Source organism: Dendropsophus ebraccatus, chromosome 9 (genome assembly GCF_027789765.1).
Source record: "Dendropsophus ebraccatus isolate aDenEbr1 chromosome 9, aDenEbr1.pat, whole genome shotgun sequence".
NCBI lineage: Eukaryota > Metazoa > Chordata > Amphibia > Anura > Hylidae > Dendropsophus > Dendropsophus ebraccatus.
Genome location: NC_091462.1, coordinates 115738874 through 115766776, shown reverse-complemented (window position 1 = coordinate 115766776; position 27903 = coordinate 115738874). Strand labels below are relative to the sequence as shown.

The 27903-nt window shown below is 45.3% G+C and overlaps 1 protein-coding gene across 2 annotated transcripts; it reads right to left on the bottom strand.

The window, feature by feature from the left end:
* LOC138801624 (interferon-induced very large GTPase 1-like) lies at window positions 1-27903 on the bottom strand. 2 transcript variants are annotated; one of them, XM_069984639.1, is made up of 4 exons: window positions 27838-27866; window positions 23609-23788; window positions 21509-21822; window positions 1-5458 (listed from the first exon to the last, which is right to left on the bottom strand). In XM_069984639.1, exons 3-4 carry the CDS (start codon window positions 21801-21803, stop codon window positions 747-749), a joined length of 5007 nt encoding a protein of 1668 aa, XP_069840740.1. In that variant the 5' UTR covers window positions 21804-21822; window positions 23609-23788; window positions 27838-27866; the 3' UTR covers window positions 1-746. The 2 variants fall into 2 exon arrangements, with proteins under 2 accessions (XP_069840740.1, XP_069840741.1); XM_069984640.1 differs by lacking the exon at window positions 23609-23788 and having other exon boundaries at window positions 27838-27903.

Here is a 27903-nt window from a genome sequence, read left to right as displayed (position 1 = left end):
TTACAAGTCATTTATATTTATTTTCCAAGATAAAAAGTGCAGATAAAAGGTACAAGGAGCAAAACATCTCAGTGTCAGAAAATATAACAAGTGATTATCTCCAGGATTTCCCTAGTAGGCGCCATTGGCTGTAGGCGGCCATTAGAAAAGACACAGATACAGAAACCAATGATAAAAGAGACATAGTAAGAACGTCTTGTCCGTTTTTATATAAATTGTCAAATTATTTTAATTACATGTAAAAAAACAGTTATGGCAGCTATAACATATTTTTATTGGTCAGTGCAGGATGCTGCAGAGGACTAAATCACAAATCCCAGCATGCACCTGAATTACAGCCTGGGAAGTCTTCGTGACCATAGGCCGTAGGTTTATGCCCTCAGCTTCCCATCATTCTAAATATTTAAAAAAAATATACATTACATTAAGCACACAACAATCAAAGTGCAAAGTGATCAGAGGTTATTATCATTATAATTTGTTTCATATATAGAACATATATGTGATATAACATTGTGGTATAGAAAGAATATTTTATTATTGTATTAAGTGAAGTTAAAGAGATTGATTTTGTAGATTTTATTAAAAAATATATAATAATAATAATTGTGGAAATTTACTGAGAAAGTGAACACCTAAAGGCACTATTACTATTACTAAAGGACCCACTGCAGCCCCCCCCCCCCTTTTACCAGCTCGCTATTGGTGCATGAAATAGCACCGTAAGATTCCATCATGTTATCAAGTCAATGCACATTGAAAATCTTCTGTAGACTCTCGAGTGCCTGGAGTTGTGTGATTTGGTACCAGTCATCGGGCAGGTCAGCTGGTTTGGCTTTATATTCTTCCGCAAACTTTTCATTAAATTGGGCAAAAATATATTTCCAGTAATCTGAGGACTGGATGCTGGGGTCGGGTTGAATGGACCAGTCTGGGTAGTAAGTGCGATACTCTTTGTATGGATGCCATTTACCATCTGTGTCTGAATTTTGAAATCTAGCATCAGATACAACACCTGTGCTGCATATGTCCAGGACCAGTTTTTCATCTTTAAGCCACCGATATTGTCCAAGCCCTCTGGATCTATGAAAAGATGCAAAGTGGTCCTTGTGATCAGCCCCTCCGGCCTCACAGGGGACTTTGCAGAACGGACACTGATGTCCACATCCAATCACCTTTCTGAACAATTCGTCTTGTGGTTTCATAGCGACCCTGGAGAGTACAGAGTCGACACTCATAGACATCAGCTCCGATAGTATTTCATCTTTCATTTCTCCGAGTAAATCCTGAATCTTGGAGGAAAACTGCTCCACCTTCGCGGTGTTATGGAAGGTGATGACTTTGACTTTCAGCTCTGAAATCACCAATTCTCTGCTCAACTCCTTGCAAACATTTTTCAAAAATAATGAAACATTTTTACTTTGAAGACAAGTTTTATCTTGAAGAACATTCAGGGTTTTTACACAAATGGAAGAAAGAATATTTTCATATAAGGTCTCTAGTAATTCGGTAAATTGGTATTTTTCCGTAATATAATTTAGTATCCACTTTTTTGAATATGACTCATATGAATGGATGTATTGTACGTATTTCTGAAAAGACATTTCCTCCAGTAAAACTGTTAATAGGTTACACTGAAAAAAGGTCCTGCTGCTGAACATCCTATTATCGACACCACTTAAAATGTCGTCCACCATCTTCTCTCCCAGATGTTTGAATGTGTATTCAGTAATGGCCGGTTTTAGGCATTCCTCACAAAACTGTCTGGCTCTATTCCAACATTCGTCCTTTTCCCTAAGTATATTCAGAAACGTTGACAAATACTGAGGTTTCAGGTTCTCTAGACATGTTGCAGGGTCGTTCTTTTGAATAAAGGTGTCGTGCATCTTCTGAAAACTTTGTGATGCCTTCGCGAAGATAGAAAGCTTGATATCCAATTCAAACTCTGGTGAGAAGTGAAGCTTTTTGGTCTTACTGTGAAGCTGTGTGTTAATCATGTGTAGTAGTTCCTGGCAGTAGGCATCATCGTAGTCTTCAGAGGTACTTATCTTCTCCTTTACATATTTGTTACACATCTCTATTAGGGAGTTGGCAAGATCTCTCACCTTGTCATAGGGTTCATTTCTAAACCCAAAGATGCTTTTAAAATCTGAAAGAAGAGACCGGTCAACGTGGGCATCATTCATGACAAAGCCTTGGTTTGCATAAGGTTCAAAACTATTTAAGTGAATTAATGTCTCACTTATGACGGGCCCTCTTCTTTTTAGGTCACTCTTTACCTGGTGCAACATCATCTTACTGACATTTCTCCGTTGCAATGTCCCTATCTGTAACTGTGATAGCGTTGTCTTCCACATGGTTTCAAACTCCCTTTGTTTTTCTTGATCGCTTATTTGCAGGTTTTTCATTTTATTCTTCTCCAGGAGTTTAGAGATCTTTTCTTCTATCAGTTGCTGATACCTTTTCTGGACTTTCTGAATCTCAAATTTCCCTTTTTGGATAGAAATTGTCTCGTTGCACTTGCCAAGGGCGTTTCTTTCAAGTTCATTTTTTAAGAATTTCACACTTTGTTTAAAATCCTCCCGATATCTTTCTATAAGATTACCATTTTCTGACCTGTCCTCGAAATACTTTTCCAGATGTTCCAGCATGTTATTTTCCTCTAGAATCAGCAGCTGTTGAAGTTCCTCCTTGTACTCGGACACAGTGTGTCTATCCAGGCTCTCAACTGATTGATTCTTAATTTTGTTTTCTGCGCTGATGCTCCAGTTGAAGACTTTCTTTTGGAATTCCCATTCCCAATTAGAGAAATTCACGGACAAATTATTATAAGCATCAGCCACCAGACTGTTCATGAAACTGAAGATGAATTTCTCATGTTTTACAGCTCTCCACAAACTTTCGAGCCAAGTGATAAATCCATCGATGCTAGAAGGTCTTTTTTGGGATTTTATGAAATCAAGAAGAAACTGCTTTAGCTTATAGACATTTTCACTATAACCAGTATTTACAGGAGCCATTGGTGGAACTCCATGCCACAGCCCAGGAATGTACCAGTTATGTTTGTCAACATCGTAGTCCATGACTTCTGTAAAAGTTGTGATTCCCCTTCTGTTTTCCATTTCTGCTGCAAGTTTTGTCATATCATCTAATTGTTCTAGAAGCTTCTTCCTGTCCCTCATGTTGTTGTCGTGGGCCGACACATCACTCACATTCTGATGGACAAACTGACAATTGGGTCTCTTTCCAACTTCTTTCATTCTAAGGAATGCATGGACCACAATCTGTAATATATCTTTCATCTCGGTGGTGTTCTCCATGGCCATATTGACTATGGTGATATCACTCAACCCAATCACTAATGTGGCCAACTCATTGTCATGTTCATAACTATCATCGAGGGAAGACAATTCAGGAGCTTTCAACCCTTCAGTATCAATCACCAAAATAAATTCACAGCCAATCTCCTCCTGGATGTTCTCCTTCACTTTAATAAGAGTCATGAAGGCTCCTCGTGTGCATCGCCCACTGGCCACCGGGAACTGTAGACCAAACATGGTGTTCAGGAGCGTGGACTTCCCCGTACTCTGCACTCCCAGCACAGTTATCACTTTCAGTCTCTTCCTGCACTTTAGACCAAGTTTATCATTTAGCTCATTGAGGATGTCAGTAATCCACTTCATGGGGATGTTAGATGCATCGCCATCAATCAGCTCTAGTGGGAAGCCATCGATAAGTAAGTCTGCAGCTATTCCTGGAAGGGCACCAAACTGTTTTCTGTGTTCCAGAATGATTCCTTCTTTTATCATGGAGCATTCAGCTTCGTAAAACTGCCCCAACTCACGCAGGAAATGTTCTATCCCTAAGGAACTATCCGCTATTTGCTGGTCTATCTTTTTAAGCTCATCTGAATTATTGGATTTCGATTTTTCCTTATATTCCACCTGTAATTTTGCTAAATTTTTTCGAGCAGTTAAATCAAGTTCAAATTTCATCCACTTTAAAAAATAGCGTCTCTCTGTTTTCGACAAATGGGTGATAGCATTGATAAATAACATGATGCCATTCGGTAAGTCGTGTTGGTTCTGCTCCCTATGCAGGGAGATCCGTTGCTGGGTCAATTCATACTGATACGTTTGCGTGTCTTTTCCTCCTTGCTTTGTCATTCTACATAGTTCTTTTTCCACTTTAGACAATTGTTTCCAAAGTTCCCCTTGAAGTTTTAGTGTCTCCTTTTTATATTCTTTCACATCTTTGATGGCTAAAGTGATATTACAGGCATATGCTCTTGCTTTCTGACATTCTGGAAAGTTCTCATCAACATCAATATTGAGGTCAGATCTGTGGTTCCTTAGGCTTTCTAGAGATAAAGTTGGGGTGTCTGCACTGAAAAAACTTCTAATGGTCATCTGTAACCGTTTCACAAATTCAGCATCATTGACATTGCTCCCCTTTGGTATAATGTGCTTTTTATTAGCTTTTAACCTTGGCATTAGGTTTCTCAGGTGTTTTTTTGTCTCTGGGTCCACAGCTTTGTCTTTACCTGGAATGATAACGAAATAAAACTTGGTGTTGTTGGGATTGCACAATGATAATATTCTAAATTGTAGCTCAGACAAACTCTCAATGAATATAAAGATGGCCGATGAGATGCGAGTGAGAAATGTGAACTGTTCCCAGTTGGACTCTAGGTCTCCTCGTAGGTTGGCCACAGCAATGGGCTCAGGATAAACATCAGAGCTATTAGAAGGAAAGTACCAGGACATTTCCACCAGCCCATCAGATATCTTCCTCTCTATGTTCCCTCCCTCCATGTTGTCATGTATGAAGAAGTCATGATGCTGTTGAGCTGGGTTAAGAACCTGATTTAGTACTTTAGATTTAGATAATTTATTTGGCCCCAGTCTGACGAAGGAGAAGATCGGCATCTCAATATTCACCACGTTATCTTCTCTGAACCCCTTACTGTCTGGTAGAGACTCAGGTCTCCATTTCTTCACAATGTCTCTCATTGCCCAAAGCATGAAGGTGAAATCCGAACCATCACTGGGAGGAAGCAGGAGGGGAACAGCAAACTGGCACATGGACATTTTAGTTATAATTTCTTGCTGAAGAAAGCTATCTGAACAGTGAAGGAGAACACAAATAACATCCAGCGGGTTGATGGGACATGACCGATGTTGTTCGACAGAGTCATCAAACACATCTCCATAGTCCTCGTCATCTTCATCATGTGGTTCCTGATTAGAATTGTCCTTTAGCAGTTGAATATTTCGTGCGGTTTGGTTTAAAACCATGAGCTTCCTCAAAAAATACCACATGATGTCCTTAAAACCTTGCGGTTGAACATTGGTGTTCTCTTGTTCAATACTTAGAACATCTCTCAAAGAAAGCTTTGTAGTCATGTGCGTTTTCACGTCCAACTTTTCCACCAGTTCCTGAAATTTGCTGGGTTTATCTGTGGAGATAAAAATGTATAGCTAAAATGAATCTGTTGGCTGCAATTCACGTTCCAAATTGCTGAACCTGTAAGATAGCTGTTAGGTCAAGGAGACACATGGCACCTGTCATATCTCTGTCAGTGCTTCCAGAAAGTAGAAAAATGCTTTTATCCTTTGATGCAAAGTATTAAAGAGGTGTTTCCAAGCCCATGAAGTGCTCAGGGGTGTAATTCTTCCTAGCATCCCTGTGTCTGCCCTCTATGTACATGAAAATAACTACTTCAACACTGCCCCTATGTACAAGACTATCTATATCATAAAAATGAAAGTCTGTCTGTCTGTCCCATATAGACTTCCAAACACCTGAACCGTTTGACCCCAAATTTGGCACAAAGATACATTGGGTGCCCGGGAAGGTTAGAGCGAAGGTCCCGTCCTTGCCAGATGTACAGGAGGGGAGGGGGATGCAGAAAAGCGCCCCATAGAGATGAATGGGAAAATCTCCACACTGCACACACAGGTGACATAATTAGCTGCAGCTGCCCAGGAGAAACGGCAGTTGGGAGCCTTAGCAACCAATAGGATTACTAATTTCATTTTCACAGGGAGCAATGGTTGCTAGGGCAGCTGCCTCACAACATCCACAGTAATAAGTGGTAGGCCCCCTACTCCATCTATACAGTACATGTATACAGGACCCCCTACTCCATCTATACAGTACATGTGTACAGGACCCCCTACTCCATCTATACAGTACATGTGTACAGGACCCCCTACTCCATCTATACAGTACATGTATACAGGGCTCCCTACTCCATCTATACAGTACATGTATATACAGGACCCCCTACTCCATCTATACAGTACATGTATACAGGACCCCCTACTCCATCTATACAGTACATGTATACAGGGCCCCCTACTCCATCTATACAGTACATGTATACAGGGCTCTCTACTCCATCTATACAGTACATGTATATACAGGACCCCCTACTCCATCTATACAGTACATGTGTACAGGACCCCCTACTCCATCTATACAGTACATGTGTACAGGACCCCTACTCCATCTATACAGTACATGTATACAGGGCCCCCTACTCCATCTATACAGTACATGTATACAGGACCCCCTACTCCATCTATACAGTACATGTACACAGGACCCCCTACTCCATCTTTACAGTACATGTATACAGGACCCCCTACTCCATCTATACAGTACATGTATACAGGACCCCCTACTCCATCTATACAGTACATGTGTACAGGACCCCCTACTCCATCTATACAGTACATGTGTACAGGACCCCTACTCCATCTATACAGTACATGTATACAGGGCCCCCTACTCCATCTATACAGTACATGTATACAGGACCCCCTACTCCATCTATACAGTACATGTACACAGGACCCCCTACTCCATCTTTACAGTACATGTATACAGGACCCCCTACTCCATCTTTACAGTACATGTATACAGGACACCCTACTCCATCTATATAGTACATGTATACAGGACCCCCTACTCCATCTATACAGTACATGTATATACAGGACCCCCTACTCCATCTATACAGTACATGTATACAGAACCCTCTACTCCATCTATACAGTACATGTATACAGGGCAGTATTACCAGCTGCTGCCCTAAGCACTAAACCTGAGGACGCCCCATCCTCACTCACCAATTAGTATCATGATAGATTGGTAGATAATAGCTCCAGAGGTCACATTTAACACCACCATATCAGACCTGCCCAAATACCGCCACACTGTGACTGGATAACACCACCATACCAGACCTGACCAATACCGCCATACTGTGACTGGATAACACTGCTATACCAGACCTGACCAAATACTGCCACACTGTGACTGGATAACACCACCATACCAGACCTGACCAATACCGCCACACTGTGACTGGATAACACCGCCATACCAGACCTGACCAATACCACCATACTGTGACTGGATAACACCGCCATACCAGACCTGACCAATACCGCCATACTGTGACTGGATAACACTTTCATACCAGACCTGACCAATACTGCCATACTGTGACTCACCCCGAAACAGCTGTATGTGGATGGATACCTGGCCTTGGTTTATCCCTTGTCATTACACTGACTTATAGGGCCACTTAATATGGTGGATTTGGTGGTTTCCTAACAGGAGCTGCCCCTTGGCTGGGTCCTTCCCGGAGGGATATCTGGCTAGTCCTGTGTTTTGAGACTCTTCAATGAGGCTCCACGGGCTCCTCTTTTGCATATTCATGTTTCCCAGGGGGCAATGCACCTAGGACTTCACTGCATTGAGCGCTTTCATTAGCAGCCGGCAGTGTTGTCTTTTTGGCTGTTGTCCCTGAGTTCAGCAATCTGTTTCTCTTATGGCTCTACTAGGAATTGCTCTAACCTAGCCAGAATCCTGCTCCACACTGATGAGGGGCAACACCCCGAAACAGCTGTATGTGGATGGTTACCTAGCCTTGGTTTATCCCTTGTCATTACACTGACTTATAGGGCCACTTAATATGGTGGATTTGCCGGTTTCCTAACAGGAGCTGCCCCTTGGCTGGGTCCTTCCCGGAGGGACATCTGGCTAGTCCTGTGTTTTGAGACTCTTCAATGAGGCTCCACAGGCTCTTCTTTTGCATATTCCCAGGGGGCAATGCACCTAGGACTTCACTGCATTGAGCGCTTTCATTAGCACCCGGCAGTGTTGTCTTTTTGGCTGTTTTCCCTGAGTTCAGCAATCTGTTTCTCTTATATTGTGACTGCATAACACTACCATACCAGACCTGACCAATACCACCACACTGTGACTGGATAACACCGCCATACCAGACCTGACCAATACCGCCATACTGTGACTGGATAACTGCCATACCACACCTGACCAATACCGCCATACTGTGACTGGATAACACTGCCACACAAGACCTGACCAATACCACCACACTGTGACTGGATAACACCGCCATACCAGACCTGACCAATACCGCCATACTGTGAATGGATAACACTGCCACACCAGACCTGACCAATACCACCATACTGTGACTGGATAACACCGCCATACCACACCTGACCAATGCCACCATACCGTGACTGGATAACACTGCCACACCAGACCTGACCAATACTACCATACCCCCCTTCGAAAAGACTAGATTTTTTGGCAAGTCTGACCAGGAGGTGGAAAACTAGAAAAATTAAAAAAAAATTAAAAGTTGTTTCCTTCCCCCTGCTCCCTGGTGCTGCGCCCATGCAAGGTGCTGCCCTAGGCAGACCACGATTGCCTAATGGTAAATACGACCCTGCAGGTATACAGGATCCCAAAACTATACACTACAGGTGCACGGGACCTCCACCAACTATATATGACAGGTATACAAGACCCCAAACTATACATTAAAGGTATACAGGACCTCCACCAACTCTATACTACAGGTATACAGGACCTCCACCGAATATATACTACAGGTATACAGGAACTTCACCAACTATATACGACAGGTATACAGGACCCCAAACTATACACTACAGGTATACAGCACCTCCACCAACTCTATACTACAGGTATACAGGACCCTGAAACTATACAGTACAGGTATACAGGACCCCCGAACTATATACACTACAGAACACTACAGGTATACAGGACCCCAAAACTATACACTACAGGTATACATGACCTCCACCAACTATACCCTACAGGTATACAGGACCCCAAAACTGTACACTACAGGTATACAGGACCTCCATCAACTATATACTACAGGTATACAGGAACCTAGAACTATACACTACAGGTATACAGCACCCCCACCAACTCTATACTACAGGTATACAGGACCCCAAAACTATACACTACAGGTATACAGGAACTCCACCAACTATATACTACAGGTATACAGGACCCTAAATCTATACACAATAGGTATACAGGACCCCCAAACTTTACACTACAGGTATACAAGACCTCTACCAACCATAAACTACAGGTACACAGGACCCCCCAAACTATACACTACAGGTATACAGGACCCCCGAACTATAAACTACAGGTATAAAAGACCTCCACCAACTATACATTACAAGTATACAGCACCTTCACCAACTATATATTACAGGTATACAGGACCCCCACCAACTCTATACTACAGGTTTAAAGGATCCTAAACTATACACTACAGGTATACAGGACCTCCATCAACTATATACTACAGGTATACAGGACCCCAAAACTATACACTACGGGTATACAGGACCCCCCAAACTATATACTACAGGTATACAAGACCTCCACCAACTATACACTACAGGTATCCAGGACCCTCAAATTATAAACTACAGGTATAAAAGACCTCCACCAACTATACATTACAAGTATACAGCACCTTCACCAACTATATATTACAGGTATACAGGACCCCCTCAACTATACACTACAGATATACAGCCCTCCCACCCCCACCCCCCAACTATACACTACAGGTATACAGGATGGATGTTTCAAGTTTTTAGTTTATTTCTAATGTGCATAAGCTACAATTTACATAAACAGTGCAGAATTGTCGGGTATATAGGGGTATATAGGGCTACTGGCGATTTCCCCTTAAACAAAAAAACAAGCCTCCTGGGCACCTTAGAATAAATCTAATTAACACACTGAAACGTTATACCCGGGCAGCGCCGGGTACATTTTCTAGTAGCTACTATATTGCTGCCACCTATATACAAGAATATAACTACTATAATACTGCTATATAAAGGGATATAACTACTATACTATATATGGACTTAGTGTAGGGACCCATGTGTATCAGATACCGGCACAAGGTACATGGGGCAGTATGGCTTGATCAATTCATACACAAAATTCTGATGTGTTTTTTTATTTAGCCTAGCGGCACTAGTATCAGCCATAGGTGTGAGGTGCAGCACTCTGTTTCTTCCCTGAACCGCATTTTGTTTCTCTCTTTTCTCTGTGTTTTTGCACTCCTCCTGGTGAGACCCACATGACCGCAATTAGCAGGAGACACCTGAGTGCACATGGTTTTAATCCCTCCTGTTTTTTCCCATTCTGTCTGTAGCAGCTATGGTGAGTGCAATACTTCATCCAGACTTGTGCTGTTTGGGGGCAACCTTCTCCGCCGGCGGTGCTGGCCGGGTTCTGGTGTGGTGTTTTTGGGTCTGGTCCTGTGACATGGGGGTCGCAGGGCCGTCCCATGGCCCCCGTTCCCTGACTGTGCGTGCCTGCGGGGTTGGTGGCCACTGACTGGCACGGTGTGGACTTAGTGTAGGGACCCATGTGTATCAGATACCGGCACGAGGTACATGGGGCAGTATGGCTTGATCAATTCATACACAAAATTCTGATGTGTTTTTTATTTAGCCAAGCGGCACTAGTATCAGCCATAGGTGTGAGGTGCAGCACTCTGTTTCTTCCCTGAACCATAACTACTATAATACTGCCCCTATATACCAGAATATAACTACCATAATATTGCTCCTATATACAAGAATATAACTACTATAATACTGCCCCTATATACCAGAATATACTACTATAATACTGCTCCTATATACAGGGATATAACTACTATAATACGGACAAAGAAAAAAAATAGCGCTGCACCTTACACCTATGACTGATACTAATGTTTCTTAGCTACATTTAAAAACCAACTCCAGGATGTTGGTATATAATTTGATCAAACCATTTTGCCCCATGTACCGGCGTGCAGGTCTCCTGGCTCACATGGGTCCCTACACTAACTCACCACCGTGTCAGTCAGCGACCACCATCCCCGCAAGGCGTGCACAACCAGGGAAGGGAGGCCATACAATGGCTCTACAACTCCACTGTCACAGGACCAATACCCAGAGGCCCCCGTAAATCCCAGCAGGCACCGCCGACAGAGAAAGCTGTCACCAAACAACACAAGTGTGAACAAGGTCTAAAACACTCACCATCACATGGGTCTTACAGGAGGAGTGCAAACACTGAGAAAAGGGATAAATGTAAAATACGGTTGGCGGTCGCTGACTGGCACAGGTGTGAGTTAGTGTAGGGACCCATGTTAACCAGGAGACCTGCGCGCGGTACATGGGCAGGCCCGCTTCTGCCATGAGGCAGACTGAGGCTTCAGCCTCAGGCGGCAGCTCTTGGGGTCCTGCAGGGGGCGGCAGAATCTTCTCTGCTGTCATTTTAGTAAAGTTTAACTTCGCTAAAATGACAGCAGCCCCGATCTTCTAACAGTGCTGAGTGCAGTGGTGTCCCCAGGCATGAAGATCCGGGGCCAGTGCCCCAAACAGGAAGTTCACTGCCCCGAATCTTTTGCCTAGGGAATCACTGTACTGCACTCTGCACTCCGTGGCTTGGTGCATCCGGGTCCTGTGCTGAGTGCTCAGCTCCCTCCAGTCTATTCAGAGGGGGGGGGGGGGGGGAGTGACGGAGGATTCAGCAGACCACCTGCTGAATGACACTTATCTGTAGAGTATGTAGAGAGAGGGAGAGAGAGAAAGCCCCTGCGCTCCCCCTCCCCCCTTCCCCTCTCTGTCACTGTGAGGAGAAGCTGCTCCCTTATCTGGACGCTGCGCTGAAGATGGATGACCTCCAGGCCCGGACTGGTAATCTGGCAAGGCGGGCAAATGCCCGCTGGGCTGGCCAGATTACTAGTCCGTGGGCCGCCCGGGCTGTCTAATGGAAAAAAAAAAAATCACCGCTGCGGCCCGCTCCAGACATGCTCCTCCGATCCAATCAACGTGGGGCCGCAGCGGCCCCTCATTGATTGGCGGAGCACGTCAGGAGCGGGCCAGCCGGGGTGAGGTGAGCGGGCTGTGGTGGCGGGAGGGGGCTGCGGTGGCGTGTCTCCGCCCCGTTGTGCTTCCCCCAAGTGCCAAGGGCCGCAGACGTGCCGCGGAGGACCTGGAGGAGAGAGAGGAGAGCCGCAGCCGCCGCCGCGACGCTGCTGCAGCAGAAAAAATATGCTGAAGATCCGGAGAAAGAAGCTGCTGGGAGCGAGGTGAGGTGAGAATGTTTTTTTTTTTTTTTTAACCCCTTCACATGTGGCCACACAGGGAGGGCATGCAGGGGGGCTATTCTATATGGGAGGGGGATGCAGGGGGGCTATTCTATATGGGGGGGATGCAGGGGGCTATTCTATATTGGAGGGGGTGCAGGGGGGCTATTATATATTGGAGGGGGATGCAGGGTGGGCTATTCTATATAGGAGGGGGATGCAGGGGGGCTATTCTATATGGGGGGGATGCAGGGGGCTATTCTATATGGGAGGGGGATGCAGGGGGGCTATTCTATATGGGGGGATGCAGGGGGCTATTCTATATAGGAGGGGGATGCAGGGAGGGCTATTCTATATGGGAGGGGGATGCAGGGGGACTTTTCTATATGGGGGGATGCAGGGGGGGCTATTCTATATAGGGGGATGCAGGGGAGGCTATTCTATATGGGAGGGGGATGCAGGGGGGGTATTCTATATGGGAGAGATGCAGGGGGTATTCTATATGGGAGGGGGATGCAGGGGGGCTATTCTATATAGGGAGATGTACAGCAGGGGGGCTATTCTATATGGGGGGATGCAGGGGGGGGCTATTCTATATGGGGGGATTTATAGATGAGGATGTTGCTGGAGCAAAAAGCCTAAAATGTCTGTCTGGCAGATCCCGTGGAGAGGAGTCATGGCCAGAGAAGCCTTCCTGATGACCGGAGCCAGATGGAGAAGAAAAGGAAAAGTGCAGAGAAGACGCCTACTGTGAGTGACAGGATGTAACTGCACTATAATCACCTGTAAGGTCTGCAGAACCTTTATACAGCTGGGATCTGCCTCAGTATCAGGGGTGTCACACTCCTGCCCTCCAGGTGTTGCAAAACTACAATTCCCGTCATGCTTTAGCTGTCCAGGCATGATGGGATTTGTAGTTCTGTAACAGCTGGAGGGACAGAGTGTAACATCTGTGTTCTATTGTCGCTGCTTTGGGAGAATATTGGTCTTTATATAGTGGCTGTTATTTGGTGCCAGTATAGTGGTGTTATCCAGTCACTGTATGGTGAGGGTAGTGGGCATGGTGTGGTGGTATAGTGGTATTATCCAGTCACTGTATGGTGAGAGTAGTGGGCATGGTGTGATGGTATAGTGGTATTATCCAGTCACTGTATGGTGAGAGTAGTGGGCATGGTGTGATGGTATAGTGGTATTATCCAGTCACTGTATGGTGAGAGTAGTGGGCATGGTGTGATGGTATAGTGGTATTATCCAGTCACTGTATGGTGAGAGTAGGGGGCATGGTGTGATGGTATAGTGGTATTATCCAGTCACCGTATGCTGTGGGTAGTGGGCATGGTGTGATGGTATTACTCGTATTATTGGTAATATTAGTGTTGTATATAGTGGATTGTATTCAGTCACAGTGTAGCGGTATTAGTCACTATGTGGTGATAATGGCCGTGCTCTTGGTGGGGTGATATTATTTGTTACTTATATACTGGTAGTATAGGAAATATTGGTGGGTTTGCTTAGTGACAGTATGGCAGTAACGTGTACAGTATGGTGATAATATTTGCTTACTGGTGTTAACTATGACAGTATTATTATGCACAGAAAAAAGATAGATAGATAGATAGATATACAAGAAAGGATATAAGAGCAGCACTACCTTGTAAGGCGTAGTTTGGTGCCAGCAGATTCCTCAACCAGAGGTATGAAAGTCCATATACAACGAATAGTCCGCAGCACTCCAAGGTTGTGAAACAATTGTGGTATTTATTCCAAGTAAATCATAACGTTAACATAGTGATATGCAGCAAATAAACGCGACGTTTCGGCAGCCTCAGCGCTTGAGAATGGCAGCGCTGAGGCTGCCGAAACGTCGCGTCTATTTGCTGCATATCACTATGTTAACGTTATGATTTACTTGGAATAAATACCACAATTGTTTCACAACCTTGGAGTGCTGCGGACTATTCGTTGTATATAGATAGATAGATAGATAGATAGATAGATAGATGATAGATAGGAGATAGATAGATAGATAGATAGATAGATAGATAGATAGATAGATAGATAGATAGATAGATAGGAGATAGATAGATAGAGATAGGAGATAGATAGATAGGAGATAGATAGATAGATAGATAGGAGATAGATAGATAGATAGATAGGAGATAGATAGGAGATAGATAGATAGATAGATAGGAGATAGATAGATAGATAGATAGATAGATAGATAGATAGATAGATAGATAGATAGATAGATAGATAGATAGATAGATAGGAGATAGATAGATAGGAGATAGATAGATAGGAGATAGATAGATAGATAGATAGATGATAGATAGGAGATAGATAGATAGATAGATAGATAGATAGATAGATAGATAGATAGATAGATAGATAGATAGGAGATAGATAGGGGATAGATAGATAGATAGATAGATAGATAGATAGATAGATAGATAGGAGATAGATAGATAGATAGATAGATAGATAGATAGATAGATAGATAGATAGGAGATAGATAGATAGATAGATAGATAGGAGATAGATAGATAGATAGATAGATAGATAGATAGGAGATAGATAGATAGATAGGAGATAGATAGATAGATAGATAGATAGATAGATAGATAGATAGATAGGAGATAGATAGATAGATAGATAGATAGATAGATAGATAGATAGATAGATAGGAGATAGATAGATAGATAGATAGATAGATAGGAGATAGATAGATAGGAGATAGATAGATAGGAGATAGATAGATAGATAGATAGATAGATAGATAGATAGATAGATAGAAGATAGATAGATAGATAGATAGGAGATAGATAGATAGATAGATACAAAAACGAAAAATCCGCAGCACACCAGCATCAGGTGAAAAAAAGGTGGTATTTATTGCATGTGGCAAACGAATAACAGAGAGGATGCAACGTTTCTGCCTTCTCGCAAGGCCGTTATCAAGCATGATGCTTGATAACGGCCTTGCGAGAAGGCAGAAACGTTGCATCCTCTCTGTTATTCGTTTGCCACATGCAATAAATACCACCTTTTTTTCACCTGATGCTGGTGTGCTGCGGATTTTTCGTTTTTGTACCTATTGGGATCCCTAGCCAAGGGATTTACTCTGCACAGCACCCGCTGCTTGGATTTGGAAGTGCGGCCTTTCTCCTGTCTCTAGATAGATAGATAGATAGATAGATAGATAGATAGATAGATAGGAGATAGATAGATAGATAGATAGATAGATAGATAGATAGATAGATAGGAGATAGATAGATAGGAGATAGATAGATAGATAGATAGGAGATAGATAGATAGATAGATAGATAGATAGATAGATAGATAGATAGATAGATAGATAGGAGATAGATAGATAGATAGATAGATAGATAGATAGATAGATAGGAGATAGATAGATAGATAGATAGATAGATAGATAGATAGGAGATAGATAGATAGATAGATAGATAGATAGGAGATAGATAGATAGATAGATAGATAGATAGATAGATAGATAGATATCCAGTAGGAAATGGCTATCTAGCAGCTTATTATGTAGCTTTGACCGCCATTATATGGAGTGCAGACATAGTCAGGATAAAAGGGATTTAAAAAATATAGTAACTTTTGTCCAAAAACAGCACCACCCTGTCCTCAGACTGTGTATGGTTATTACAACTTGGCTCCATTCACTTCAATGGAACTGAGCTGCAATACCTCACACAAACTGAAGAAGAGTGTGGCGCTGTTTCTGGAAGAAGTTGGCCATGTTTTTCTCCTATAAAGGGAATCTGTGAGGTCCGTACCAGGTCTAGGGCTATAAATCTCAGCAGACAGGTGTGAGGAGATATCACTGACCTTTAGTCCAGTGTAAACTTATATAATTGTCCTTTTCATTTCCAACTAAAGTTTCACAACAGCAGCGGCAGCAGCAGCACCCTATACGTCCATCAGTCAGAGCAGGAAGGGGCGGGGCAGAAGGTGCTGCTGTGGCTCCACCTCTGTGACACTTCAGCTGGTAATGAAAAGAATGATTATAGAGGTTTACACTGGACTAAAGGTCCGGTCCCTGATCTGTACGCTGGGATCTACAGCTGTGTACCTGGTATAGACCCCACAGGTTTCCTGTAAGGGCACGTTCATACCTAATCCAATGCGGATTTGATGCTTCTTATTTAATCAGTTGAAATGAATGCATATATATGCCGCATCAAATCATCAGCAGATCATGTTATAGCATTATTTTCAGGTGCTGATGGTGGGGTTCACATGTTTAGGGGAGTAGTGGGGACATGGCTAAATGAAGCAGAATTTGCTACAGCTCGTATTTTACACGGCTATCCATGATATATAGGGAAGGATATGGTATGTGGGCTGCTGGGGTTTGATTGCCAGGGCTGATTTTAAGTCTCAGTCCGGCCCTGATGACCTCTGACCTCCCTCTTCTGCCGGGATCTCTGTGACTGCACCACCTCTGTAAGTATACAGCACACTATCACTGATATGAGGTGTATGAAGAGATTCTGCAGCAGCTGAGGTGTAGTGTGATGTTCTGCAGCAGCTGAGGTGTATTAAGAGGTTCTGCAGCAGCTGAGGTGTAGTGTGATGTTCTGCAGCAGCTGAGGTGTAGTGTGATGTTCTGCAGCAGCTGAGGTGTAGTATGAGGTTCTGCAGCAGCTGAGGTGTATGAAGAGGTTCTGCAGCAGCTGAGGTGTAGTGTGATGTTCTGCAGCAGCTGAGGTGTATGAAGAGGTTCTGCAGCAGCTGAGGTGTAGTGTGATGTTCTGCAGCAGCTGAGGTGCATGATGAGGTTCTGCAGCAGCTGAGGTGTATGATGTTCTGCAGCAGCTGAGGTATATGATAAGGTTCTGCAGCAGCTGAGGTGTATGATGAGGTTCTGCAGCAGCTGAGGTGTATGATGAGGTTCTGCAGCAGCTAAGGTGTATTATGAGGTTCTGCAGCAGCTGAGGTGTATGATGAGGTTCTGCAGCAGCTGAGGTGTAGTAGGATGAGGTTCTGCAGCAGCTGAGGTGTATTATGAGGTTCTGCAGCAGTTGAGGTGTATGATGAGGTTCTGCAGCAGCTGAGGTGTATGATGAGGATCTGCACCAGCTGAGGTGTATGATGAGGTTCTGCAGCAGCTGAGGTGTATGATGAGGTTCTGCAGCAGCTGAGGTGTAGTATGAGGTTCTGCAGCAGCTGAGGTGTAGTATGAGGTTCTGCAGCAGCTGAGGTGTATGATGAGGTTCTGCAGCAGCTGAGGTGTATGATGAGGTTCTGCAGCAGCTGAGGTGTATGATGAGGTTCTGCAGCAGCTGAGGTGTATGATGAGGTTCTGCAGCAGCTGAGGTTTATGATGAGATTCTGCAGAACATCATAATACATAATGAGAAAATAATAAAAGTACGAATAGCTGAGGTACCGACGTGAGAATACGTGAGAAAAGTTCCTACACAAATTATACTAGTATCGGGGGAGGGGGGGGGGGGGGGGGCATTTTAATTTTCGCCTCAGGCAGCAAAAAAGCTAGAATCGGCCCTGTACATGGGGCAATATGGTTTGATCAAATTATATACCAACATCCTGGCGTTGGATTTTTAAAATAGGGCCGAGAGGCATTAGTATCAGCCATAGGTGTAAGGTGCAGCACTCTTTTTTTCTCTTTGTCTGTATTTTCATTGCTTTTGTTTGCACTCCTCCTTGTGAGACCCACATGACCGCAATCAGCAGGAGGCACCTGTGCACATGTGTCTTATACCTCCTTCCTTTCCCATTCTACCAGCAGGAGTAATGGTGAGTTTTTATAGCTTGTTCATGCCTGTGCTGCTTGGGGGCAGCTTTCTCCGCCGGCGGTGCCGCTGGGTTCTGGGGAGGCCCTTGGGGAGGGGTCCTGTGACACTTTGGTTGCAGGGCCTTTCTGTGGCCCCCCTTTCCCTGTTTGTGCACGCTTTGCGGGGTTGGCAGTCGCTGACTGGCACAGGTGTGAGTTAGTGTAGGGACCCATGTTAACCAGGAGACCTGCGAGCGGTACATGGGGCAATATGGTTTGATTAAATTATATACCAACATCCTGGCTTTGGCTTTTTAAAATAGTGCCGAGAGGCATTAGTATCAGCCATAGGTGTGAGGTGCAGCGCTCTCTTTTTTTCTCTTTGTCTGTATAACTACTATAATACTGCCCTCTATCTTGCATCCTTTCCCTGTTTTTTTCTAATTCTTATCCAATCTGGATATCTAAAATCCTCTACTCTGGGTCCGCTCTGACCATGCTTAGCTCCCTCTTCCCCTCTCCCTTTGTAGTCACAGGACACGTGATCACCTCTCTGGGGGCAGGGTTAGCAGTCGATTGACTTGGTAACCCAACCCCCCGGAGACATCATCTGCATCATCTCCATGCACCTGTGCTGCTTTCATAGACTTACATGTGTCTCTAAGCCGAGGTGTCAGGAACTGGGCCGCGCGATCGCCCCCCCCCCCACCCCACCCCCTCCTACACTACCAAAGCGCGCGCCCGGCTCACTGATTTTAAGGCTAGAGACGCCAACAGCGCCCATAGCAATGAGCAGGGTGGGTTGCTAGGGGCACCCCAACGGCGCCCCTAGCTCCCGGCCTGCTAGTGTAGTGCTGAGGCGCTTTAATCTTACATATCTAGCTGCGGCCAGGGTTTCACCATCCCTGGCCGATCAGCATTAGGTGTTGGTTATTGTAGTGATTGTAGTGATTTCCCCGGGTGCCGAAAAAAGATGGATCCAGTCCTGGGAATCTTGGAGAACTGGGTCCATCCTTTCCCAACACCCAGGGAGAAGCGATAGGGAGTGGAGCAGACTTCAAAGCCCATAGCCCAAGGAGGAGAATGCTGATAGGAACAAAGGGATTTGCTTATTTCCTACTGTGGATTTGCTCATCTCTGATTTCCATTATAATAATATAGCTAACAGCGCCCTCACAAGTATTCTGTAATAGAAAACATAACTGTGTCTGACAGTATACAAATCTATAATATACAATATAGTAATTCAATCTTTGTAGTAGTTTCCCAAATAATCACTCACCACTTACTGCACTAGCGTAAAATGTGATGTTTATAGTTTGTTGCCCAGGGATACGACCTGTGGATTAGCTGTGTGGTTGCACATGCTCAGTTGCAGCACTAGGAGATATAGCTGTTTGTCTATAATACAGAAGGTATAAACTGTAGGTGGAGAACAGCCCTGAATAGATGCTAGCAATGCATGATGGGATTTGTAGAGGGAACGTATGACAATGCTATGGTAGGTATACGTGTTTGAGGTATAGGATTGGTATGTAAGGTTTCTGTGGGCTTCTTTCAAGTCTTTCTTCTGAACTCTGGAAGATTCTTTTAAGGGGAGAAGTTCACCAGGCGGAGAGGAAAAAATAGTATAGTACTAGAAAAATCCATATTGTGGTAAGGTGGAAAGGAAATGTCAGGGAAAAAAAGAGAGATTACACGTATACATTAGAGAGAACAATGTCTGATATAGAAGGAAGAAGGAAATAAGAGGAGCGCAGTAGGTGGCGGTGGTGGTGGATCACGTTACTTGGACATCTCCCCTATGGTTACTGCATAACTCACATAGAACGCCACAAATCTAAGAATGCAAATCAGCAACCGGAACAAAGCTCCGAGCAACTCGGCTGCCAAGTAGAATCACCCAAAATACTGTATTAGGCTATGTTCACACTACGTACACTTCCGGCCGTAGTGCGCTCCGTGAATATGCGGCCGGAAACTTACGTAGTTAGCGTACAATGCAAAGTATACGATCCCGGCCGCACAGTTCACACTTCGTACGAATGTACGCCGGAATCGTATACGGCGCCGTAAGAAATGAACAAGACCATTGTTTCTGGCCGGAAGGCTTGTAACTTACGCCCGTAGCGTATCGCGCGAATCCGTACGGAGTGGTGATTTCTTCATTTTTCCGCTCTTCTATGCCGATCCAAAAGGTTCTGTGGGGTGTCTGGGGCTAGGCGAACATTTCCAAGTAAAAGACCGCTGTCAGATCGCTTCGTAGGGGGCTCAGGAAGCATAAGTAGACTACGGTTCGTAGGGGGCCCAGGAAGCGTAAGTAGACTACGGGCGTACGTTCGCAATGCGTACGCATTGCGTACACATTGCGTACGAATCCGCCCGCACATCGAATATTCGCACGGCCGTTGTTTCAGCCGCACATGTACGGCGCCGTACGAAATGCGTACGGATTCGTACATAGTGTGAACATAGCCTAAGGGTGAGGTGTCTGTAACCAATGCTAAATTAGGAACAGAAATGAGTATATACTGCCTCCAGGACAAGGGGTGGATAAAGGCTTATAGATATTGGTATATAGAGATCATGGACAGATAAAGGTTTAAAGAAGAAGTCCAGCGAAAATTTTTATTAAAGTATTGTACTTTCCCTCAAAAGTTATACAAATCACCAATATACACTTATTATGGGAAATGCTTATAAAGTGCTTTTTTCCCTGCACTTACTACTGTATCAAGGCTTCACTTCCTGGATAACATGGTGATGTCACTTCCTGGATAACATGGTGATGTCACTTCCTGGATAACATGGTGATGTCACTTCCTGGATAACATGGTAATGTCACGAACTCACTCCCAGAGCTGTGCGGCTGTGGCTGCTGGAGAGGATGATGGCAGGGGGACACTGAGGAAAAAGGGCACTGGAGGGACACAGGGCACTGGAGGGACACTGAGCATCCCCCTGCCATCATCCTCTCCAGCAGCCACAACCGGCACAGCTCTGGGAGGCGGGGCGTTACATCACCCTGTTATTCAGGAAGTGACATCAACATGTTATCCAGGAAGTGACATCACCCTGTTATCCAGGAAGTGACATCACCATGTTATCCAGGAAGTGACATCACCATGTTATCCAGGAAGTGACATCACCATGTTATCCAGGAAGTGACAACACGATATACCCTGATATATTTGGCTGCTTCTCCATTGGGGTGAGCAGTCATAGAGATGTCTCACAGTGTCTACAAATCTACTCACTTGTCTGGATGGACTGAGACAAATCGGGCAATGCCGGGAACCTGTGCACCATGCTCTTCAGGTGATCGAGGAATGTCTGACAGACGGCTTCTCCCTTCAGCAGTATGAGGTCCACCATCTTTTCACTCCTGACACCTGGCTCATTGTGATAATGGATATCTACATATTCCTCCAGAGAGATGAGCTGCAGAGAGTACATTTCATCCAACAAACCATCTGAATCTTCCTCCAAAGCTTCTATCAATTCTGATCTCAGATGTATAATCGTCCACGAAGCTCCTGTGCCAGACGTCATGGTTCATGGGTTTCACAGTCTGAAAGTAACAACGAATAACTCATCAATATACCAAGACCCCATTATCACCAATGGCGTACAGCATTACAGACAGTGGTTCTCATTGGACTTAAAAGTGAATACAAATTCAACTTAAAGGGGTTATCCAGCATAGGAAAACATGGCCACTTTCTTCCAGAGACAGCAACGCTCTTGTCCCCAGGTCAGGTGTGGTTTGCAATTAAGCTCCATTCACTTCAATGAAACAGAGTTGCAAAACCTGCTCCCAACCTGTCATTACAGCGGTGCGATGATTCAGTTTCCCTGCATGTTATTAATATATCATGTCATGCGGGGAATCACTCCAGGACCGGGATTCCCCATCCGTGCGTCATGGAACGAACACGGAACGTGTGAATGCAGCCTTACTTTATGTGGTTATAGCTCCGGCATGCATCACTTATCCATGCAATTCTGAGAGAATTTTTTCGGACATATTGTACTTTATGCTGGTGGTAAATTTTGGCCGATATCAGTACAATTTTCTTGTTAAGTGCCCACATTTCATGAAAAAAATAGCATTTTTCTAACTTTGAATTTTCTGCGCTCATCATGCAGGTTTAATTATGTGATGTTATTGCCACCAACGTTACGACAAGGCGAAACTAAATATGTGTACCTCTTTTGTTTTCTTTTCTACATTTATTATTGCATTGGAGGCCATGGAGATTGTGGGGGAGGTTTATCAAACATGGTGTAAAGTGAAACTGGCTCAGTTGCCCCTAGCAACCAATCAGATTCCACCTTTCATTCCTCACAGAGTCTTTGGAAAATGAAAGGTGGAATCTGGTTGGTTGCCGGCAGGCCCGCTTCTGCCATGAGGCGGAATGAGCCTTCCGCCTCAGGCGGCAGATTTTGCGGTCTGGCAGGGGGCGGCATTATGCCCCCCCTGCTGTCATTTTTGTTAAGTATCACTTAACAAAAATGACAGCGGCCGCTCACCTGTCCCGTCGCCCGCGCTCTCCACATCCCGTCAGGTCCCGCGATGTCACCCTGCAGCTGTCACGGACCTCCAGGCTGTGGTGAGTGCCCGGGGTCGGTGGGGGACGCGCTGGGGTGATCGGGTTGCGCGGGGCCGCCCTGCGCGACCCGATCACCCCACTCACTCACCACAGCCTGGAGGTCCGTGACAGCTGCAGGGTGACATCGCGGGACCTGACGGGATGTGGAGACAGCGGAGAGCGCGGGCCGGCTGCGGCGTAGGACGGGTGAGCGGCTGGCTGCGGGGGGGGGGGGGGTTGCGGGGGGGGGATGCCGGGGGGGGGGGGGGTTGCGGGGGGGATGCCAGCCATCACTCGGGGCGGCCGCCTGAGGTTTGCCTCAGGCGGCAGAAACCCCAGAATCGGCCCTGGTTGCCGGGGTGACTGAGCCAGTTTCACTTTACACCATGTTTGATAAATCTCCCCCATTCCCCCATGTGTGCATTTTCCTTTATCACTTGTATCAATTGTCAGATAATCTGTCTGTGTAAACGCTTCTATAGCTGTGACACTGGAGGCCTCCGGTTGTTATAGCTACCAATGGGGCTGTGCGATTGCTCTGTTCTTCCCTAAAGATGCTGTGATCGCACTGACCGCAGCATCTAAAGGGTTAACTGCCGAATCTGTGCGCAGCTATGACTGACAGCCAGGTCCCACTGTGGATGGCATGGGCACAGCTTCTGCGCCCGTTTCACCTCATGGAGAACACGGCACTTCCTGTTTTCTGACTTTTTTTTCTCTCAAAAAACAGGAAACCTGTCTTTCCCAGGCCATCTGAACACTTACAGAGAGAAGGCAGTCATGTGATTGATGGACACTTTGAGCCGTGACTCTCTGTACTGGCCGGAATTCCTGTGTTTCGTCTCTTTTTTTTCAACCAGGACAAGTCAGAAAATCTGCCTTCAGGAGACTGGACCTGGATACAGTAAGTATAGCTGTTATATAGCTGCCTTCAGGAGACTGGACCTGGAATACAGTAAGTATAGCTGTTATATAGCTGCCTTCAGGAGACTGGACCTGGATACAGTAAGTATAGCTGCTATATAGCTGCCTTCAGGAGACTGGGCCTGGATACAGTAAGTATAGCTGTTATATAGCTGCCTTCAGGAGACTGGACCAGGATACAGTAAGTATAGCTGTTATATAGCTGCCTTCAGGAGACTGGACCTGGATACAGTAAGTATAGCTGTTATATAGCAGCCTTCAGGAGACTGGACCTGGATACAGTAAGTATAGCTGTTATATAGCTGCCTTCAGGAGACTGGACCTGGATACAGTAAGTATAGCTGTTATATAGCTGCCTTCAGGAGACTGGACCTGTATACAGTAAGTATAGCTGTTATATAGCTGCCTTCAGGAGACTGGACCTGGATACAGTAAGTATAGCTGTTATATAGCTGCCTTCAGGAGACTGGACCTGGATACAGTAAGTATAGCTGTTATATAGCTGCCTTCAGGAGACTGGACCTGGATACAGTAAGTATAGCTGTTATATAGCTGCTGCCTTCAGGAGACTGGACCTGTATACAGTAAGTATAGCAGTTATATAGCAGCCTTCAGGAGACTGGACCTGGATACAGTAAGTATAGCTGTTATATAGCTGCCTTCAGGAGACTGGACCTGGATACAGTAAGTATAGCTGTTATATAGCTGCCTTCAGGAGACTGGACCTGGATACAGTAAGTATAGCTGTTATATAGCAGCCTTCAGGAGACTGGACCTGGATACAGTAAGTATAGCTGCTATATGGCAGCATCAGGAGACTGGACCTGGATACAGTAAGTATAGCTGTTATATAGCTGCCTTCAGGAGACTGGACCTGGATACAGTAAGTACAGCTGTTATATAGCTGCCTTCAGGAGACTGGACCTGTATACAGTAAGTATAGCTGTTATATAGCTGCCTTCAGGAGACTGGACCTGGATACAGTAAGTATAGCTGGTATATAGCAGCCTTCAGGAGACTGGACCTGAATACAGTAAGTATGGCTGGTATATAGCAGCCTTCAGGAGAGTGGACCTGGATACAGTAAGTATAGCTGTTATATAGCTGCCTTCAGGAGACTGGACCTGGATACAATAAGTATAGCTGTTATATAGCAGCCTTCAGGAGACTGGACCTGGATACAGTAAGTATAGCTGTTATATAGAGACTGGACCTGGATACAGTAAGTATAGCTGTTATATAGCTGCCTTCAGGAGACTGGACCTGGATACAGTAAGTATAGCAGCCTTCAGGAGACTGGACCTGGATACAGTAAGTATAGCTGTTATATAGCAGCCTTCAGGGGACTGGACCTGGATACAGTAAGTATAGCTGTTATATAGAGACTGGACCTGGATACAGTAAGTATAGCTGTTATATAGCAGCCTTCAGGAGACTGGACCTGGATTTCTGGTAAGTATAGCTTTGTTTTACAGCACTATAACAACAAAAAATAATGACTGTATATTGCAAACTTGCTTTGGATCACATCTACTGTTGATTTTTAGAGTTTGATAGTTTTAACGACAGGTACACTTTAAGAAAGTTTTGCTGCAACCACTTCTTTCCATTGAATTTTATATTGGCACCTGGTGAGTCGCAGGGTGTTGTCTGATAACTCCTTAACTGAACAGATTGTGAACTAGAGACTGTCTAATGTCAGCATGAATACGGCTGAGCGGTAATTCTTTTCTACAGTTTATAATAACATGGTTCAGATAACGTGCAGATTGCAGAATAGGGCGCTGGTCAGTTCCACTCACGACTATCGGTAACAATAGTAAAGACGCAAAATAGCAGCATAATAGAGGTAAGTGTGGACTCCTGTAAGCAGCCAGGTGAACAACAAGGAGGAAGTCAGCAGCCACATACTACATAGTCTAAAGCTAGCAACCGCTGCGGCTGTTATATAGTCTATGAGCACAGCAACTGACTACCATCACAGCCGCCCTCTATCTCACTGATATCTCTGCTGTTCAAAGCAGCCTAGAGCCTGGCGAGAAGAAGACGGCTGAAGCCTTCTGCTCGCCCGCACGCGATGCCGAATAGCTTCCCAGTATCTCAGATATTGCAACTGCGCAGTTATTGGATGTTTTTCATCTGTATGCAACCCGTCCACCTCCCCACGTATTATTTATACAGAGAGTATAGCACTGTCATCTATAGCTCACTACATATATAGCAGAGGATATAGCACTGTCATCTATAGCTCACTACATATATAGCAGAGGATATAGCACTGTCATCTATAGCTCACTACATGTATACAGTGGCGGTCTTTGGCACCAAGCACCCCAAGCAATCGCTTGGGGCCCCCAACATCCAGGGGGGCCCCCACGCCCCGCTCTTGTGCTCAAGACTGCTGGACAGGGCCGCTGCCCCGCTCGCTGCTGCCATCTGAACCGTAACTATGAGCACTCGTAATGAGCGCTCATAGTTACATGCAGCAGCACTGACAGGGCGGGAGACATTGGCTCCTTTCCTTTCAGTGACTCTTGTGGCCGCAGGAAGAGTTTTCCCTGCGGTCACAAGTGGCAGCTTTGTCCTTGTGGTGTCGGCGTTCCAGTGACATCACTGGAGCATCAGCGCCAGGACAAGGGGAGTGCGGCCTCTTGTGATCGCAGGGAAAACCCTTCCTGCGGCCACAAGAGTGAAGAGAAGAGGAGACGCCCAGACCCAGGTGAGTATAAGTGTTTGTTTTATTGTGTTATATACTATATGGGAGAGGGAGCACACAGGGGTCTGTTTAACTGGGGGAGCGCACATCGGGGGTCTATATAAATGGGGGGAGCACACAGGGGGGCTTTATAACAGGGGGAGCACACAGGGGGGCTATAGACTACTTGGGCTTCACAGAGGGGTCTATATACTACTGGGGGCAGCACACAGGGGGTCTATATACTACTTGGGGTAGCAGAATGGGTTCTATATACAACTTAGAGAGCACACAGGAGGTCTATATCCAAGTGGGGGAGCACACAGGGGGTCTATATACTACTGGGGGAACATACAGGGGGCTGTATACTACTGGGGCAGCACACAAGGGGTCTATATAATACTGGTGGGGCACACAGGGGTCGATATACTACTGGGGGAACCACACAGGGGGTTTATATACTACTGCAGGAGCACACAGGGGTCTATATCCAAGTGGGGGAGCACATAGGAGGTCTATATCCAAGTGGGGGAGCACACAGGGTGGCTAAATACCCCTGAGGGAGCACACAGGGGGCCTATATACTAGTGGGGCAACACACAGGAGGTCTATATACTTCTGGGGGAGGACACGGGGGGGCTATATACAACTGGGGGAACACACAGGGGTCTATATACTACTGGGGGAAGCAAACAAGGGGTATATACTATTGGGAGCAGCACACAAGGAGTATATATTACTGGCGGTAGCGCACCAGGGGTATATACTACTGGGGGCAACACACAGCGGTCTATTGTTTTGGAACGCGTGATGAGGGGGGCCCCAGACATAACTTCGCTTGGGGCCCCAGAAATGCCAAGACCGCCCCTGCATGTATAGCAGAGGATATAGCACTGTCATCTATAGCCCACTACATATATAGCAGAGGATATAGCACTGTCATCTATAGCCCACTACATATATAGCAGAGGATATAGCACTGTCATCTATAGCCCACTACATATATAGCAGAGGATATAGCACTGGGGGGGGGGGACTGACTTTTTACATTGTTATGAATGTTATAACCATTACTCTACATCAACTCAGTAAAGTGAGCACTTAGTAGAGGATGGTTTTGATCCATAAACCTCTGAAATATGGACCCAGCAGCTTCCGCTGTGCCACTCTGCCTATCATCTGCCCAATGGGGGGCTATAACCCACAAGGCTGAGATTATAGTCTCATGCTCTACCAGCTAAACTGATCAGGGAAACAGCTAAGGAACCATCGGCTGCCCAATGTGGGGCTCGAGCCCATGAACGAGATGAGTCTCATGCTCTACCGAGCGAGCATTGCAGATACAGGGCAGATAACAATAAGCTGTGTCTCTTACCTTGTGCACAGGAGATGGATGAAGAACAGTAACCTGGAGAATGAGCAACAGCAACAAGCTAAGGAG

Bases quoted from the DNA above. Each gene is read 5' to 3' on its own strand.
- LOC138801624 (XM_069984640.1), bottom strand. From the start codon at position 21,803: ATGACGTCTGGCACAGGAGCTTCGTGGACGATTATACATCTGAGATCA. The intron at 5,459-21,508 runs GTGAGTAGATTT...TTATCTCCACAG, and splicing joins GTCTCAGTCCATCCAGACAA to ATAAACCCAGCAAATTTCAG.